The sequence below is a fragment of the Colletotrichum truncatum genome (assembly GCF_014235925.2).
Source record: "Colletotrichum truncatum strain CMES1059 chromosome Unknown Contig_0011, whole genome shotgun sequence".
Taxonomy (NCBI): Eukaryota; Fungi; Ascomycota; class Sordariomycetes; order Glomerellales; family Glomerellaceae; genus Colletotrichum; species Colletotrichum truncatum.
Genome location: NW_027222408.1, coordinates 1399180 through 1417217, shown reverse-complemented (window position 1 = coordinate 1417217; position 18038 = coordinate 1399180). Strand labels below are relative to the sequence as shown.

Genomic DNA, 18038 nt, shown 5'->3' with positions numbered 1-18038 from the left:
AGAACTTATATCTACTCCTGAACACCACCAACCTTACTCACCACCTCCTTACTCGTCAAAATGCGCGTCAACACTGCTGCTATCATCACTGCCCTCATCGCCTCCGTTTCGGCCGCCCCAGTTACTGGTGGCAACGGTATTGATGCCGAAGAGCTTATAATCAACGATTTCGCTGCCCGCCACCAGCAAGACGGCAGTGTTGTTTCCGTCGGCCTCCACATCACCGGTCATGATGCTACCAACCTCGAATGCTCCAAGACCGATGGGGTTGTTCTTGGTGAGGTTTACAACTGCGGCGACAGCAAATACAGCTTTTCTCTAGTCAAAGGTCGCTTTGACACCTGGGGTGTTCACGTATACCACCGCTGGGGTGTTGCGTAAGTCCTCTCTATAAGAACGAAGACTACTAGAATATAGTCACTAACAAATCGAAAAGGAGTGGCGTTTCTGGCTACCGCGATGTCCCTACCATTTGCCGTGCAGGCCCCCTCCAGACTACCGACTGCACTCGTACCACCCCCGTCTGGTTCTATATTGGAAGCGTTTGAAGGATCTTAAGTTACCACAGACGTAATAGGGCCGCCCTTTAATGTCATCCTCATGCTTGTACTGCATATGCATTGTTATTTATTTCGACCCCACTTAATAGATAAACCTTCGGAATGCTTCACTCTTTCTTTATATGTCTGTCGTCGTGTCTGGTCCTCCATTTTGACATGGTTTCAGCGTCATCAGTTTTTTTGATTTCGAAAAGGCCAATTGCAATCCTTCCAGCTACATCCCATTCAGCAGTGATCATGACCATCCGCACTTAGCGCGCCGCTTGATGAACCCTTTTCAGCGCTGAGAGACCCATAGTGCATTTCTCGTGATAGCCATATCTGAGCTACAAAGCTAAACAGGGCTGACGAACGTATGAATCCATGCGTTTTAAGGCTTTGAAGACTTTACATACTCAACCAAAAAAGTCAAACTGGTTATTTGCTAGCGTAGTAACTCTATTTACAACATGTCTGGCACAATGTGCCTACTTCTTCCAATAATTGGGCATTACAAACGCAAGTAGGATAAAATTTTCATCACGAAATCTTTTCTTTTAACCAGAGGTTTTCGCGCTCAATTTTCTCCACTTTGGCGGCAATGACAGTTAAGTATGGGAATAGTCTCTGGATAGTGGCTGACTGAGGTTGGGAACGGAAGGATACGAAGGATAAAGTTACAATCACCATAGGTCAGAAAACCATAATCATGCACTATGGGAAATTGAACACAGGCTAATAGGACCATGGTGCCAAACAATGTGCTCTAATATATTGGCCTGCGAAGCGATACGGATATAGGGCTTCATTGACGGCCACAAGGGGCCGCAAGGAGAATATTTTAACACTGAAACTATTAATAGGAAGCGGGCAGCATATGTAAACAGCAGACTTACACAAGCGCCAAGCTAGACCAGTTTGTTAGAAAGTGAGCAACAAGGGGATTGACGTCGGGGTAGGTAACGTACGGCGACAAGATCTTGACCATTCTTAGACTTGACAACTTGACCATTCTTGCCCTTAACCATGCAACTGCCAGTCATCTTGGTACACTGGCGATGAATGGGGAACCCTTCCTTGATTCCTGGGTCTTGTTCGATCCGATTTGGGTACACGCACTGTCGAGAATCAGCGACACAGTTCGGTTGTCTCCTGCCTACCAGTGTTACTAAGAGATCTGACTTACACAATACATATTTTGTCCCTAACAGGTCATTAGATTTTCGATCACAAATGGTGGTTGAATTCATTGGGGAATTACAGCATTGCAATGTTTAAGTTGCGGGACTTGGGTTGTTCCATAATCACACCACATGTCAGGGTCCCCTTGGCCATTGACCACAGTCAGTGTTACGAACAAAACTGCGCTAATGCTTCTTATCTTTGTCATTTTGTGACCCAGTGACAGCAGCTGGTGGTGATGGTCTGCTTGTGAGAAGAGGCCGTATGTAGGGGGGAAAGGTAAGGTTTGCAAAGTAGAATGTGTTAGGGTTGCCGCGGCATACCTATCTGGGGCTCTTGATAATTTATATCCATCCCATGCATAAAGACAAGACTCATCAATCGCTATAAATAGCAGTTGAAGAATCATTAGTTTTAAAGTTGCTGCGTCTTGCTCTCAACTGGGTGATCTGCTTTCAATTAAACGTGAACACGAAACAACTGATACTCCTTCCATGCTGCAGTCTGCCAACTTGGGTGTGCCCGGGCGATTAGCCACAAGACATAGCATACTTTCATGCCCAATACACTTACACAGCCATATCTGCACCTGTCGACTTACAAAAGGGAAAAATGTCTTACAGAACTTTCAAGCATGACTATGATCTTAAGTGCCTGCTACTGAAGAAGAAGCGTCAGCACTAACCGTATCATCAAACCGATGCTATGCACGGACGTTATCTTCGTTGTGTGATTAGGTTTCAGTTAATAAATTTGCCTTTCGTAAGCTAGCTCATAGTTCATCAAATTTAATATAGAGTTAACTTTTATATATTGCTATTACTCAATGTTATCGCGGTTGTCATCTTACTTGTTGTACTATTAAGTTGTTTAAGTTGTGGTGGTTATAAGTGTCGTCATATGTAATAATCCTCGCGCAGGAGAAGCTATCCCTAGCCCCAAGCGGCCTCCTTACTATCAGCTTCAATCTATCATTCTAGTTATAAACCAATTGCTTGGTATTTGTTTAAGATAATTTTACATGGTTAGGTGGCTTTGTTGGGCTTCGCTGGGCTACCGGTCCAATGGGTGGGATCTTGAAACAGGCACTCTAGTGGTTTCGCTGAACTTTTCTGCCCAAATACTATCACAACATCCCAGCTTTCTGGTATGCCTCAGCTAAGTTATGTCAGTGGTTTTGGCGTCTGTCTTGCACTACTCTATTGACACGCGCATGTCGTAGGGTTAGGAAACCTGTCGCTAAGCGTTGTTATCTCTTCGAACGATAAGACTACGCAAACTACAAGTTCCAAATCACCGTTGCCCTCCTTTGGCACTTAGATTCTCACACCTTGTTACTTCGAATAGCGCTGTGGCCCTTTGTGTATCCGATTGATGGGTACCGCAAGTGCGAGTCGGGCCGAATTTAAATAGTCGGGTGGTTTTGGCGTCCTCAAAGTTATCAGTTGAATTGCCGTGTTAGGGTGTTATTACTACTGCAACATCATAAACTACGGCAATAGCTTAGCCGCCCCTTATCTCTTCAATGTTAAAGTAACTCATGATGTCTTCATGTCATGGGGGCGGGCATGCTAACAAGGCCAGCTAAGAACTACCACATTGAGTGCTAAACGGCTACATTTATAAAATGGTGATGGGAACGCCAGTCAGGAACAGCGTAAAGTTTGTTCTAGAAAATCTAGTTATATAACTTCAACAACTTTTGTGGTACTTAGACTTTCTTGGAATACTATAACTAGGAACATATTAAGTTTTCTGAAATGATATGCTGTCATGTAGCTTTGCCAAGTCCGAGGAATGGAAGGGATAGAAAACTGGAAACAATGCTTGAAGCAATTTAGCACTTGATGGGATGGTGACCGACAGATGTACGTTCAACAGCAAATGGAATGAGAAAACAACAAAGCCTAAAAGAGTGAGCACAACAACTGACACATTACAGAAAGACCATAAAAGTAAGCCAAGAAAGCATCATGGTCTTCAACGAAGTTCTTGACGATCCTTCTTTTAACATATTACAGCTAGATTTGCATTTACTATAGACTTTGTTTGGATCCTGCACGCCTTTTAATATTCAAGTTTAAACCTTCCGTGTTGTCGACCGAATTCACCCTCAAGGCTGTAGGTTCAGCAAGCGCTCAGTCAACCTACAATCAACCTTTGTGGTGACAACTGTCGTCCAATTTCCGCTTACGCTATAGCGCTGGTATGCCAGTTCCTTGACAGAGGCAGTGTCAAACTTGACGACAAAAGATCCGTCTCTTGCGATACCCTGCTCAATCGAGGTCGGCTCAATTTCTTCGGGTTGTGCAACGACTCTGTTTGAGCCCTCGGTAAGATCGAATGGAGCACCGGCCCTAGAGACCACACGTACTTCGAACAAGGAGCCCGCATTTCTGCCTCTCGGACACCCATTTTCCACCTGGATAGGGTATGTATTATTCGGGAGTGGCTGATTCAACGGCGTCAAACTCATACTGATAGCATCATTAGAGCCGACAAAGATCGCAGACTTGTCCAGATGCATGCGGGTGGTGTAAATGGAGCGATCCCGAGTGGTGTCATTTCGTGCATGGTGCACATAAAAGAGCTCAGCGCCATCTGGAGTACGATGTGTAACCTCCTGTGCTCCAACCCTGTCTCCTCTGCTGCGGGGAGGTGATGCGACGATGCTCCCGTGGCCCGTAGAGTAGATGGGAATCTCCGCGTCTGGTGCCTGTGACAAAATCGGGTTCTTGGTAGACTTGCGGAACGGACCGAGCGGAGACTCAGCCGTCGCAAACCCTACGCCATAATTGGACGCTTCGTAATTGTTGGCGCTGTAAGTAAGCAGATAAACCGGCTTGTCGTCTTTTCCTGTCCGCTTGATCAGGGTACTTCCCTCTGACCATCGCCTATCTTTTTTGGTGCCGTTGTTAGCCTTGTAGTCGTTGACATGGAAATTCTCCCATTCTTGCGGGTCCGCTCCGTACGAAATGACAGTTGTCCACCCGTCTTTTCGCGGAGGACTACCGAGCTCGCCTGTACCGTTGTAGGACGTGATATTGCTCGGTAGTTCTGGCGCGTCCTTTGCATGGACGTCGATTTCCGACGAAGCAATCTCTGGCATGGTGCGTGCGAAGGGGTCATCCCACCAACGTCGATCCATCTCAACAACGATAATGTTTGACTCCTCAATGTACTTGCCCAACTTTTCGTCCCAATTCCAGTTTCGGTAGGCATTTCGAGACGTGTAAAGGTAAATGCGGCCATTGCTGTCGAAAAAGATATTGACGTCGATGGTTGGTATGTATGTCCCTTTTGGAGCAGTCTTTCCTTCTTCGAGAGTTTGCGGCGGCAACATTTGCAGCTCGTCCATGATGAGGTTCACATCATGGTAGTCGGGATCGAATGGGTAATAACCGATGGGCTGGGGTCGAATCTCCCTGAAAGGTCCTGTTGGTGATCGAGAGACTGCTACACCAAGCTTGGACGGCTCCTCAAACTTTGAGTAGCGAAAATGGTCCTTGGCCAAGTCCTCCCGCAGGCGCCCAGCAAAGAAAAAAAAGTACCATCCCGTCTTCTCGTTGTAATACGTCTCAGGGGCCCAATACCAGTCGCGAGCCCAACATGCCTGGCCGCCATCGACTTGTTTCATCTGATCATCGTAACACGCTTTCAACACGCCGCCAGGGTGCTTGCGCCATGTGGAAAGGTCTGGACTGATGTAGACAGCAAAATGGTATCCTGCATCTGCGCCCTCGGTGGAATAGGCGTAGTACTGCCCGCTCTTGGAGTCGTAAAAGACGTAGGGGTCTGCAGCTGCATGGCGAGCCGAGTTGTAAAACTGCGGTTCTTGGCTCTTGTCACAGTCTGTTGCGGCCGACGCAGACAGACAGAGCAGTGCTGCCCCAAACAGGGCAGTTGGAAATCGCATCGTTAACGAGAGGAAAGCAGCGCGAAGGCGGCGTGAACATGTAGGACAGTCGACTCGGGGAGCCAAGGACCTATTTGGGCATCGTCGTGACGGGTCATCTTATACGACATTTCTACGGCGCCCTCGCTTCCCCTCTTTCAAGTTGAGCTGTTTCCGAGGGACCGAGCAGCATAATCCTTCATCCCACCGTAGCATCGATCCCCTGGTCTGGGGTACAAACAAGGCGCGGGCCTAGAAGAGGCCCACAATTTCCCCTCACAGACCGGCACATCTTTGATCAACCCAAGCCTTCGACGGACGTCATCAACTCGTTGTACAAGGTAGAGTGACTTGTGGGATTCAACTTCGATGTTGTGCTTTGGAGCCAAGGCGGGGAAGATGTGGTACAGCGACTGGTGGCTCTCGGAGACTTTTGAACCTTGCACCTGCGGCTGTGAATTGGGTTAAACGGCAAGCATTTAACAGTTGATTTGTGCGCCTATAAGGGACCCAATAGGGCGGTTAGTCCGAACGAGAAGCGAGTAACTTCAGATGCCAGGAATCAAGCAGTAAGTTGAACGGATGAGCAGGAGTGAAACCAGGAACCCTTGGATCGATGGCAAACCTACGCGGCCCAATCTCACAAGCCTAAACAAAACTCTATCGTATTGCGACGATACCGTACTTGCGCTGTGAGGATCGACAATACCAGCCTTGAGACAATGATCTGGGTATGTTTCTTTCTTATCGTTCATCAAACCTCGCCCACCCCGACCTGCATTCCAGCGACCGCGGAATTGGGTTACATTGGTTTGCTCTAAGACATTTTTATTTGAATATGTTATTACACTATCGCTCCCTTGACGTCGGATGACCTTTACTTCAAAACTAAATGCCCCAATGGCGAACTCATTGATTGTGTATAATCTCGATATCTTGGAGCAGTGTTGCGCAGTTATGTGGTGCGTTTTGAAATATGGAAACCTCTCTCTTCCAACCAGCTCTGTTTCGTTCTGCTTTTGTAATAGATCCGGGCAGGAAGGCCTCACAGTTCATAGTTATCAATATCAACCGGTGTGTTTGTCTCCAGCGACTCTTTGATGGCTTGGCAAACAACCAACGCAGCTAGACCAGCCTGTACTGAGCACCTCGGAAGCTCGTCTTGGCGGATAACTCTGCAGAAGTGACGCAGCTGCTGCTCGAATGGAACTTCATCGGAACATGGCTTTTCGTCTCGCGTCATAGTCGAATGCCATGATTTCTTCGTATCCCGATAGGACCAAATCCCCATATCCGGCACGCTGAGGGTGCCGTTGGTGCCAAAGATGGTGTAAAACGGCTGTCCGGTCTTTGGGATCAGAGGATTCTCGCCTGTGCCAGCTTCAAAGTTGTAAGGTGACGGCACATTGTCCGAGATGAGGAAGGTTCCAACGACACCCGATTTGAAACGTAGTGTAAGAGCGGCTCCTTCTTCTGCCTCGTGCCCTCTTTCCGACATAGTCTTTTCCGCATAAACCCTGACGATCGGTCCAAGGAGATAGTGAAGGATATCAACTTCATGAATCATGTTGATCAGGATGACACCTCCATCTTTGCCCTGTCTCCAAGCGGTGGGAGCCTCGAAGTACTCGCTCGGTTTGTAAAGTGTCCAAACACCGTTGATGGCGATGACCTTGCCTAGCGATTCCTCACTGAGGGTCTTCGCAACACTTTCGATAACCGGGTTGAATCGCCGATGATGTCCGACAAGTGCCTTTACGCCGGCTGTTCGAAGATGCTCTACAAGCTCAAGCCCGGTTGCAATATCAGAACTGACTGGCTTCTCGACCAACACATGTACTCCACTTGACGATAACCGTTTGGAGACTTGGACGTGCGTGTGGTTCGGTGTGCAGACGATTGCAGCCTCGGGGGAATCAGGGGACTGCAGAAGCTCGTCAACGGAGGCATAGTGAGCTACGTTCAACTCTGAGGCCAAATCGTGTCCAGATGGCGCTGGATCAACAATGGCGACCAAAATCGCGTCTGCACTCTGTGCGACTGTTCTTGCGTGGCGTGGGCCAATTAACCCGGCTCCGATAACGGCGAACCGGACTTTGGAGGCTTGCGACGACATTCTGTAAGTACAGTTGTTACAAAAGCAATATTGAACAACTGGGCATTTGAACACTACTTTGTGGAGATTATCAAGTATAGAGAACAGCCGGTGCACGATTGTCCTAGATCAGTTGATGGAAGATGGGATGGAGACAGACTTTCGATTCAAGTGAGAAAGACCCGCAACAGAGGATACCTGACCCGAGGCAGAGTCGGTAGTGTATTCATCCGGACAGAGTCAGAGTCTAGGGCCCCCAAAGTTGCACATCGAAGCCAACCTAAAGGGGAACTAAATAAGCCAAATCCAGCCTCTGTTGCTTTTCGACTAATCAATCATTGTTAAGGTGGACAACAACTTCCACGAGTACTCTAGAGAATGAGGGTTAGATGGAAGATGTAGTAACAATTATTGGCGTATGAAAAAACTTAAACAAAACAACATGGGTTTTCAACGTTGGCCCATGACGATGGCTTCATTACCGCGGGATCGCAGTTGAATTCTAGGATCGCTGCAGTTGAAGTGTGATCTTCTCCGAAACCCCTACCTAAGTGATGCCAACCAACAAAAGGTCAAAACGGGATGATGCATCTTTATTGAAGCTTCTGAAAAAAGAAGGTAGAGAAGCGAAAAGAAAGAAAGAGAAAGACAAAAAAGAAAAAATGAAGGAAAATATTTGAATGCAAAAAGAAGTCGTAGAAAGCAGTGACGCTTGCCGCCGTTCGTGAAGTCATCAAGACTGGGAAGGAAACCAGCATCGCAAATGCCATTGGTGTGAGTGGTCGGCAGTGGGAACGTGGGGCCCGGGGGTCTCCGGTCAGGCCCGCTTGAATGCACACAGAGGGCAGGTGCAGGTGTGAGTGGTGGGTGGCTGCAGCGCAATCACAGGGAAGTCGCAGGGCAGGGCTGTGGATGCTGGCGGTGACATCAAACTGGGATGGTCCTTCCTTGGATTTGGATTGGGGGGAACAAACATCGTGGACCTTTTAGGCTTGACTTTTGCCGCATTTTGTTTTTCCTTCTTCTGAGCACACTCTCGCTTTTCGCCCATTCGATTCTCCTTATTAGCGGTTGGTTTGTCCTCTTTTACGCCGATCTCTCAAGCAAGCTGTGACTCCATTCTTCCCGGCTAGTCTTGCGATTTTGGGCTGTCTCAACGCTTCTAGCGCCACCAACTGACCCCGCGATAGTTCTTCCCTCCAGCCCACTCAGTGTGCGTCTTGCCCCGCCCAACTACGATTATTCTCTCTGAGCAGCATCGCTTCTGCTTCCGACACGACACAAATCGACTTTTCGGTCTATCATCCTGAGATTTGCGACGCATACACATTACGTCGACCTAATCATGTCGCCTACGAGCTCGAACGGCACGAATGGTGCCCCCGCCGCGAACGGCGAGGTGGACATTAAGAGCAAGTCTATCTTTCAAACATAGACCAGAAGTCTATACTGACGTTTTCTAGATCTGGGACATGTCGAAACCCCCAAGGTCGAGGGAACATGGACAGTTGAGAAGGCTCTGAAGGCCTCTCCCGGAACGGCTACTGCTGAGAACCCCAGCTCACCGCTGCCTTACTTCCACATGCTCGAGCGGCTCAAGACGACAAAGCGAGAGGGTTGGCGCCGTTTTGGCATCGAGAGGTGCGTATTTTTCTACCAGTTAGTAGTTGTAATCAAGCTGACTGTTCTGCCCGCATAGAGGAGAATCGATCGCCGACCACATGTACCGCATGTCCCTCCTCTCGATGCTCTGCCCTCCCGCCCTTGCCCCGCGCCTCGACCTTGCCCGCTGCATGAAGATGTGCTTGATCCACGACATGGCCGAGTCTCTTGTTGGAGACATCACTCCCGTCGACGGCGTCCCCAAGCCCGAGAAGAACCGACGCGAAGCGGAGACGATGGATTATATCACAAAGGGCTTGCTCGGCAATGTCTACGGTGGCCTGGCGGGCGCCGAGATCCGTGAAATATGGCAGGAGTATGAGGACTCCAAGACGCTTAACAGCCACTTCGTGCACGATTTGGACAAGATGGAGCTGCTCCTTCAAATGATGGAGTACGAGAAGCGTGGCCAGGGCAAGCTCGACCTCGGAGAGTTCGCATACGTCGCCACCAAGTTCTCTCTGCCCGAGACCAAGGAGTGGGCGGATGCGCTGCTCAAGGAGAGGGAGCAGTTCTGGGGTGCGAAGCAGCACGTCCACGGCGAAGAAGGCATCCAGGGCGGAGTAAAGGAGGACAGACGCCAGCAGCAAGACGAGTACTATACGCGCGAATGAAAGGGTTAGAGCAGTGGGGAGGCATACATGGGATGTAAATGACTGATGGATGGGATAGAATGATTCCCCTTGGCGCTATTTTTTGGACTGGAACAGGGCGCAAGTTGTCGGCAACGGAAAGACTGGAGGAACCAGGGGCTACAGAGACGGCCGGTTTAGAGCCAGATGTCGTGCGGCGTGGTTGTGGATGCTGTTTTGCATGACGATGCTTGCATTATCCGTATAAGAGCATGGTATTGCACGGCGGGATCGGGTACAAGGGCCAAGACATTAATGTAGGATGAGTATCCTTAGACACAGACAGACACGGGGGCAATAGACATTTGCAGTCATGACACTGGGACCAGAGCCATCAGGGACAAGACGACTGCCAGCTGCCAGAGCTGCACAAGGTGACAAGCTGGTGCCCAGCCACACACTTAGTTTGCATGATGGCGAGATTGGGGAGGCGGTGTGATGTTTTTGCCCCTCTGTTTACACACTACGGACACATGGACGCAAGGGCCCTAGGCAAAGACCCTGGCAACCGAAGGGCGCCTTTCCTGATATGGATGGATATTCCACAGAGCTTCCTCCGCTCAAAGGCACTGGATTTAAGGGAGGCGTTTGAAGACCCTGAACAAATTGTTGGGTTAAGAGAAAAGATGAAAAAAAAAAAAAAAAAAAAAAAGGAAGTGGAAGAAGCTTCACACTGACGGTTGACAGTGGCAGTGTTAGTGACAGACACAAGCACAAACATTATACGATGTATCCACCTCGCTGCACAAATTGAACTCTCTCCTGCGCCATACCTATCCGTACATAGTAATTAATACACCTACGGGCCTTTCGGGTCAGTTGAAAATGACACGACGGCGACGCGCTCCCCTGACCCCCGGCTTGACAATCTTTGGACCATTTTGACCCTCCCTCCATATTGACGGGGGGACTCTTTTCTACCGACCTCCCAATTTTGCCTTTTTTGCGCACGCGGAAATCTGGAGAAGTCTGGTCGAAGCTCCCCCATCTTATCTAACTTACCCATTCTTCCTTTTTCTTCATATTTTTCTTTTCTTCTCGCCAGTGCGCCCGCCCACTTCCTGTCCGACCTGACCTACAACATCAACATCATCGAAAAACATCATCGAAACGTCGTGATCATCGACTTTGGCCCCTTGCGTTCCTGGCGGCGCATAACGATTTCGACGTCACTGCCGATCGCCACCATCAAGTTGTTCTTTCTTCTCTCGTTTGTTGATCAATCCTACCCGTCTATCTAGTCGACCAACCAGCGTTCGACAGCGACACCAACAAAGCCAACGGCTCTTACCGGCACTCGGAGCTAACCTTCAAGATTTCTCACTACGGAATCTACGTACTCTACGTACCCCCATTACACTACCACATCGATACGGCAATACCAAACGTCCCCAGGTCGAAGCCTGTTGCCCGCCAACAGCTACTCCCTGTTACCCCAAAAAAAATAATCCGTCCACGCCGCATTTCTCCAACCAGCTGCCTCCCGGACTCTGAACTTTGGCTGTTTCTTGCTTATAGCTCAATCCTGTGATCACGCGCCTTGTCAACACGGAAATCCGTTCACCTGCGTCGCCTGTCATCTTCCATCCTGACAGCGCCAGTTTTGCGCAGACTATCCATCGCACGGCTTGTCGCACGACGGACAAACGAAGCCAGCCGCCCGTCACGAATCGCCCATTTCCCTGTTATCCGAGACACACGACGCAAACCCTGGACGCTAGTTTCCCGATCGACCATGAGCTTCTCCCTCTGAGCTTCTGCGACAGTGTGAATCACCACCCATTCCCAAGCCTAGACCTTGTTCGCCCTCGTACCGTTTGTTGCGGACCCCCCTTGCGACAACTGAGCTTACCTCTACGACCTATCTGACGCCCCCGACGTTATTCCCCCCCTGGTTTCGTCGTTTAAACGACCTGCACGCCTACATCATGACCTTCGCATCCCAGTATCGCATGCCCGGCACCTACTTCGACGCACAGCCCGCCGGAGTACACCCGGGCGTCTTTCGCCCGCCTTCCTCACCCTCAGCAAGCTCCTCTCTATATCTTGCGAGGTCGACCGGCAGCTACCACTCCGAAGCAACGTCGGCTCTAGCCCAGGCCAAGCGTAAACGTCGAATCAATGCTTCCCGCGAGGCTACCCCTCTGCAGGAGTGGTGCGATGGCAATGTGAACCTCGACGGCTCAGCCGATCTACCCCCGACGCACGAGACCCCTCAACCGAACCGAGAAGCCCGCTACACACTCGCCGGCCAGCTCGAGACCCCCGGTGCCGCCGCCGCCAACCTGCCCTACGACAGCGGCAACTTGGACGATAGCATGTACTCGGATGCTGATTACCGAAGAAAATTAGGATCAAAACGACCTCACGAAGAAATGGAATCGCCAGTCTCCGGCCAGCCGACTGTGCTGGTCCAACCTCAACCGGTAGCAGAAGGATGGAGCCGTTTCGCAATAAACACTATCGGCGGCGTTGTCGGCAAGGTGTGGGAGTTCTGCAAGGCTGGCGCTTTCAGAGGCTTCTCAGCGGGAGGTGGTAAGGCTTACACCATCGATGGCCAGGGCCTACCAGATGCGCCGGCGGTACCTATATCAGAGCCTGAACCCCAGCCTCAGTTGTCAGAGAAGATGATTGATTTCGGAATCGAAAGCCCGACCCCGATTGTTGCGACTGTTGATACTTCGCCACCTGTTGCTCTCCCCCAATCAGACTTCGTACCCTTCACCCATGAAATGCAACACACATTCGCCCCCGAATTCACCACGCCATCACGTCCGGCGGTAAAGCGTCGACAAACTAGCGCTGGAAACCACGACGAGCTTCGCAACTGGGTCGTAGTAGACGAACCACAGGGTGGAGCCGGCAGACGATCACTGCCCCGACCGACATCCCGTCCGGTATCCCGTAGCACTCGGCCGTCTATGACGACAGGTCGGAGAATCAGCGTTCCCAAACCGCGCCTCAGCTCGACGCCCGCCGCCCCCCCACGCAGACCAACCACGAGCCACAGCACCATATCCCACGCCGGGTCTATTTCTCTGTCCCCGCGACAGCCGGCTAGCTTTGCGGGGGCTTGGTCCCCAGAAACCCCTTCGCAGCTGACGGGCCCGTCACCAAGTCGGATCCCCGTGCCTATTCAGCCTGCCGGCATGAGCCCGAACCCGTTTGCGAGAGCGAGCAACCCCAACATGCGCCAGAGCGCCATTCCCTCACCGGTACAATCCAACATCAGCCCCCACTCGCATCGACGCTCGCAGAGCAGCGCCTCGGCGGCGGCGACGTCGAGACCAAAGACGAAGGACTTTAACGTCGACTCGATCCGAGCAAGTCCCCGGCTAGACGCCGAGGCCAAGAAGCTTGCTGCGAGAAGGGCGCGCGACGAACACGACTCTGATGCGCGGATCGACGACTTTAACCAGCGACTCAAGGAGATGATTCGCCAGGGTCGCGAGGCCCTCGGCACCAAGATTGAGATTGACGGCGACGACGGCGGTTGGATGGATGACTGAACCTTTTTGCCATGCTGTTTTTTGTTCTTTTTCCCGTTTTTTTCCTCTCTCGGCAAGGCGTTTTGCTGATACTTTGGTTTGGTTGCATTTCGGGGTATATGCTGAATGGCGGGGAGTTTAAGGGGGCATGTCGTTGCGTTTTGATACCACCTACTTACTACGTGACGTGACGTTTAACGTACTTTACATATTTGCTGGCTGGGGGGGATTTCCTGGCCCCCCTTTGCCTGAATCATGGGGTTGACGGACGGTGTTTTCACACCGTCTTTGGTCTGGGTCATTTTTTCTTTAACGTTGATTGAGATGTGAAATACTCAATACGAATTTTCAAATCATGGCTATCCTGACGTGTACTACCGTTTAAACCGTAACGATACATGTTTTCTGGGTATCCTCATTGCTGGACATTCATCCGTGCTTCACGAGCATCATGTCTTACAGCGGCCTCTCTCAACGAGTTTGCTTCTTAAAATTTATGCATCTGGCCCTTTCCGCAAGACGAACACTTTTCCTCCCCCAGCTTCGCCAACTCGGCCTTACACTTGGAATGCTGACAGTGCTTGGTACAGTACCACCTAGGACACTCCTCCACAACACACCTACGCCGCTCGGAGGGATGGTCAATGGTCAAATGCGCAACGCCACACCGGCACCTCTTCAAATGGCAATCCCTCCCGGCGTGGCCCAGCAGTCCGCACATGCAACACCGCGCTTTACACATCATGGCGTTGCGGTGGTACTCGCTCCCGGGCTGGTCCCTGTCGGTCTTGGGACACTCGGCGGTACACACCACCAGACAGCGCTTGGCGAGATGCCGCTGCGGGAAGGGGCTGCATTTGCAGTGGTTCCGCGGGACGCTCTCGCACGCGTCGACGGTGTGCCAGCGTTGTCCGCAGTGGCCGCAGTCCGCCTCGCAGTCGTCGGTCCAGTGGAAGGGGGATAGGCAGTTGCGGCATGGCTCGTGGGGGTACTGGTCCTGGCTTTGGTCGTCGTCGTCGGCGAATTCGAAGGGGTTCGTATATTCATAGAGTGATCCCGAGGTCTCGGAGGCCCCGGAGGGCTCGAAGGGCTCGACGTCTCGCATTACATCTAGGACTAGATCTACCAGGGCCGAGGTGGAGAGGGTGACCCAGGATTGGGAGCCTTCGTCAAAGACCGTTGCGGCGCTGGGCGTGTTAGATGAGGTTATCTAGACTTGATGGATGATTCTTACGCCATTGTGGTATGGATGTGAAGCCTGGTTGTAGTTTGTTGCAGGTGAGGCTATGGATTGAGCAGGCGGGGCTCATCGGCTATGTGAGCCATGGAAAGTGAGGCTGAGACTTCTTCACCGCAGTCTAATGTGTGGATGTATGGAAAGCACTTGTTGCTAGCAAGAAGGTGGCCTTCAAGGTGGCGCCTTCCGAGTTCACATTGGGAGCATGAAGTGAGGTTGAGGAAGGTGCGGCTTATTGAAGCCACTGAGCACATGCCAAAGTACCAAAATTGGGCTCAACAGTGTTGCACTGTCTTATGCACGGCCTTACCAAGACATTCGAGGGAAGGTAAAAGACGAAAACTGATCCATTACAGTATGGTTTACCTAGGTTACGCCAAAATAATTGTTTTTATCATAGATGTCTTGATTACTTGTACATCCTCTTTTCTCAAGCCCATTACAATGCGTCTTAATGCTCTCTGCCAAGATGCCACAGTCAAGGCGATGCAACCATGGTGTTGAAACATCTACAAGCGAACCGCATCCCATAAAACCCAACGCTGTATCCAACAAACGCTTCACACCAATACTTCTACAGTTGATGCTCTCGAAGGAATATCGCCCCGATAAGCCCTACAGCGGACGAAATGAGCGACACGCCGTGGCTGAATCCTAATCCCTCGACGTATGCCGCCACTATGGCTTTCGCAATGTTGCTGTCGGTATGATCAATAAAGTCTACATTCGACGTGGCTTTGGAAATAATCTGCAAATCGCATCAGCAAAGCATCGAAAACATTGGCATACAACTCACCGTATTCCGCACGGCTGCCTCAATACCCATCCCCTTTAGCAACGCTTCCAGCCTCCATCGCATCCTTTCCATCATTACGGCGCTCACACTCGAAAGACCGAGAATCATGCCGATCTGCACCGTCAAGAACACGCCAGACGTCACTGCAGCCTTGTGCTTCGGGTTAACCGCTGCCTGGACGCTGATAAAGCCAGCTGACTGCACAAGACCCGCTCCCAGACCGCCTGGGAAGATGTATAGAGACTCCCAAATGTTGGTGTTTCCGTGCCATCGAAGGAGGAGGAGAACGTATGAAAAGGATGACGCGATCGTCGCGATGATCAGAAGCGACTTGTAGCGGCCAGTTCTGCGCAGATTAGCAAGGAAAGCGTGTGGACACGAGCGGTCAGCCTACTTTTTGATCAAATATCCAGCCAAGATACCACCAATGGCATTTCCCGCAACTGCAGGGAACAAATGAAGACCAGCGACAGTGTTTGATACTCTCTGGGTGACCTGAAAGTATAACGGTACCGAAAACAAGAGGCCTAGTTGGGCGGCAATCTGAGCACCGGTGATGACGTACGTAAGGACAATGTCTCGATGCTTCAGGAGCTCCAACGGGAGGATAGGCTCCTTTGCCCACCATTCCTCTGTAGCCGCGAAGAGGCCACCAAGAACAATGGCGGCTCCAAAGAGGATAAATATGAGCGGGTGCGTCCACGGAATTTTGGTCCCTCCGATCTCGATAGGCAGCAGGAAGGCCAGAACGAATAACGCCAGAAGGGCGGCTCCCAGAAAGTCAACCCTTGCCAAGGGGCTCTTTTCGTCAAGTCCCACTTTTGGCCCCTCGGCCTCTGCCTCCGTCTTTGAATTGGGCTTTCCCCTCGGCAAAAAGAACCAACATAATAAGACGGCAATCATGAAGATGGGAGCCTGGCCGAGAAACGACCACCGCCATCCAATCGTATCGGCGAGCCAACCTCCGATCGGTCCGCCGAGACTGCGGCCTACCGTGGCGGCGATATTGATGCCTGCTTGCCAGGCGGCGACGTCGCGAAGCGGCACAAGATCTGCCAACATCAGCCATTACTCTCCTATGAACCCGGGGTTTTCTTACCAGTGATTAGGAGCAACCCAAGCACGTTTAGTGATGAACCGCCAGATCCAGAAATCACGCGCCCGAGAACAACCTGCCACATTGTGCGGCCAACACCAATCATTACACTAACAGCTGTCAGCTACTTTCCAGTTTTGTTAACTCATTCGACTCACCATCCAGCAGCAAACAGCGTGTAAGCAACCATTAGCAAAGCACGGCGTCCATATATATCACTAAGCTTGCCATACTTTTTCAGTGTTAGTGGGTCCCCGATTGAAACATTCGGAAACGCTCACCAAAGTCTGAGTCGCGGCTCCAGCAAGTGCAAAAGCAACAAACAACCAACTCGAATTCTCTAAATCGTTAAACTCGGAAGCAATCGTCGGGTGCGTCGCCATAACCAGAGAACCGTCCGCGTTAGCAGTAAATGTCCCAACCAGCAGGATCGCTACAATCTTAACAACGGCCGATGCCGGCAACCCTTGCGGTTTCGTCGTTGAGTCACCGCCGGTGCGAGCGGGTGCAGTGCGTTCAACGTCAACGCACGCCTCATCGACCTCTGTCGACGGTGTGAGATGCCAAGGAAGGAATTGGCCGTCCGAGTCTCCGCTCGACGACGACGAACTGGAAGTCAAGGAGCTCTCACCTGACGAGCTCGATTCACGTCGAGCCTGCGACAGCAGCGGCGACCTCTCGTCGACCACCCCTTTTGCATTCTCACCTCTACCACGCAACGTCTCTCGGCGAGCCATGTTGATTCAGTTGGCGTAATGCGGAGGTGAGAAGTCACAAAAAGAGCCGCAAGCGGGAACGTAAATCTACAAAAGTAAAGGTGTCATCGGCTTTTTTAAATCCGATGCGATCTAGGATTAACCTTCAGAGTGACGGCAGCGTAGCATGTGTGTGTGTGTGTGTGTGTGTGTGTGCGGGCACTCGCACCCGCCGAGATCCGCAACGCCCCCCCAATAACTCTGACCAATCATGCCCTTTAGAAACTCCGATGTTCTATCTCGACCATTGACTCGAAGGCTGCCGGAAGATGATAAACAAGATAGGGCTTGACAGGAACAAACGTTGCCGACAAGGGGGTCCAGGCTCTGCAGTCTTTGTTATTGCGACATATTGCGCCATCGCTGCCATGCGACTTCGGGCGTCTGCGGTCCCCCACATAGAACGGGAAGCCGGCGGGGCCCGGTAGTTCCCCGGCCGGCTGGACGTGAGAAAACGAGTTCAACATCCGAACGACGCAGCAGAGATTGCAGCTGTCATTGAAACCTGCATCCAGAATTATGGAACTTGCAGCGGCATGTGGGGACGCTTTTCAGGCACAAGAGGTTTGTTCTAGATTGAATTTTTATTTTATTTTTCCCTTTGACAAACGGATCTCGCCTGTGCCTGGACGGTAAACTCGGCTGGTGCGAATCGGCTCCG

At 51.1% G+C, this 18038-nt stretch overlaps 7 protein-coding genes across 7 annotated transcripts; 3 read left to right on the top strand and 4 right to left on the bottom strand.

Moving 5' to 3' along the window:
- Positions 1 to 60: 60 nt before the first annotated feature.
- Positions 61 to 548, top strand: CTRU02_214759 (uncharacterized protein; the record flags this gene model as incomplete). The annotated part of the gene is made up of 2 exons (XM_070206297.1): positions 61 to 377; positions 437 to 548. 2 exons carry the CDS (start codon positions 61 to 63, stop codon positions 546 to 548), a joined length of 429 nt encoding a protein of 142 aa, XP_070060071.1.
- A 3286-nt stretch (positions 549 to 3834) lies between these two features.
- CTRU02_214758 (glycoside hydrolase family 43) lies at positions 3835 to 5637 on the bottom strand (the record flags this gene model as incomplete). Its single annotated transcript, XM_036727946.1, has 1 exon — positions 3835 to 5637. One exon carries the CDS (start codon positions 5635 to 5637, stop codon positions 3835 to 3837), a length of 1803 nt encoding a protein of 600 aa, XP_036580475.1.
- Positions 5638 to 6661: 1024 nt separating this feature from the next.
- Positions 6662 to 7732, bottom strand: CTRU02_214757 (quinate utilization oxidoreductase; the record flags this gene model as incomplete). Its single annotated transcript, XM_036727945.1, has 1 exon — positions 6662 to 7732. One exon carries the CDS (start codon positions 7730 to 7732, stop codon positions 6662 to 6664), a length of 1071 nt encoding a protein of 356 aa, XP_036580474.1.
- Positions 7733 to 9293: 1561 nt separating this feature from the next.
- On the top strand, positions 9294 to 9987 carry CTRU02_214756 (HD domain-containing protein C4G3.17; the record flags this gene model as incomplete). Its single annotated transcript, XM_036727944.2, has 2 exons — positions 9294 to 9352; positions 9411 to 9987. 2 exons carry the CDS (start codon positions 9294 to 9296, stop codon positions 9985 to 9987), a joined length of 636 nt encoding a protein of 211 aa, XP_036580473.2.
- Positions 9988 to 11933: 1946 nt separating this feature from the next.
- On the top strand, positions 11934 to 13514 carry CTRU02_214755 (uncharacterized protein; the record flags this gene model as incomplete). Its single annotated transcript, XM_036727943.1, has 1 exon — positions 11934 to 13514. One exon carries the CDS (start codon positions 11934 to 11936, stop codon positions 13512 to 13514), a length of 1581 nt encoding a protein of 526 aa, XP_036580472.1.
- A 466-nt stretch (positions 13515 to 13980) lies between these two features.
- CTRU02_214754 (major facilitator superfamily transporter) lies at positions 13981 to 14732 on the bottom strand (the record flags this gene model as incomplete). The annotated part of the gene is made up of 2 exons (XM_036727942.1): positions 13981 to 14680; positions 14728 to 14732. The coding sequence occupies 2 exons, from the start codon at positions 14730 to 14732 to the stop codon at positions 13981 to 13983; spliced, it is 705 nt and encodes a 234-aa protein (XP_036580471.1).
- A 572-nt stretch (positions 14733 to 15304) lies between these two features.
- CTRU02_214753 (major facilitator superfamily transporter) lies at positions 15305 to 17359 on the bottom strand (the record flags this gene model as incomplete). Its single annotated transcript, XM_036727941.1, has 6 exons — positions 15305 to 15478; positions 15527 to 15872; positions 15921 to 16578; positions 16626 to 16732; positions 16781 to 16854; positions 16904 to 17359. 6 exons carry the CDS (start codon positions 17357 to 17359, stop codon positions 15305 to 15307), a joined length of 1815 nt encoding a protein of 604 aa, XP_036580470.1.
- Between the last annotated feature and the right edge of the window lie 679 nt (positions 17360 to 18038).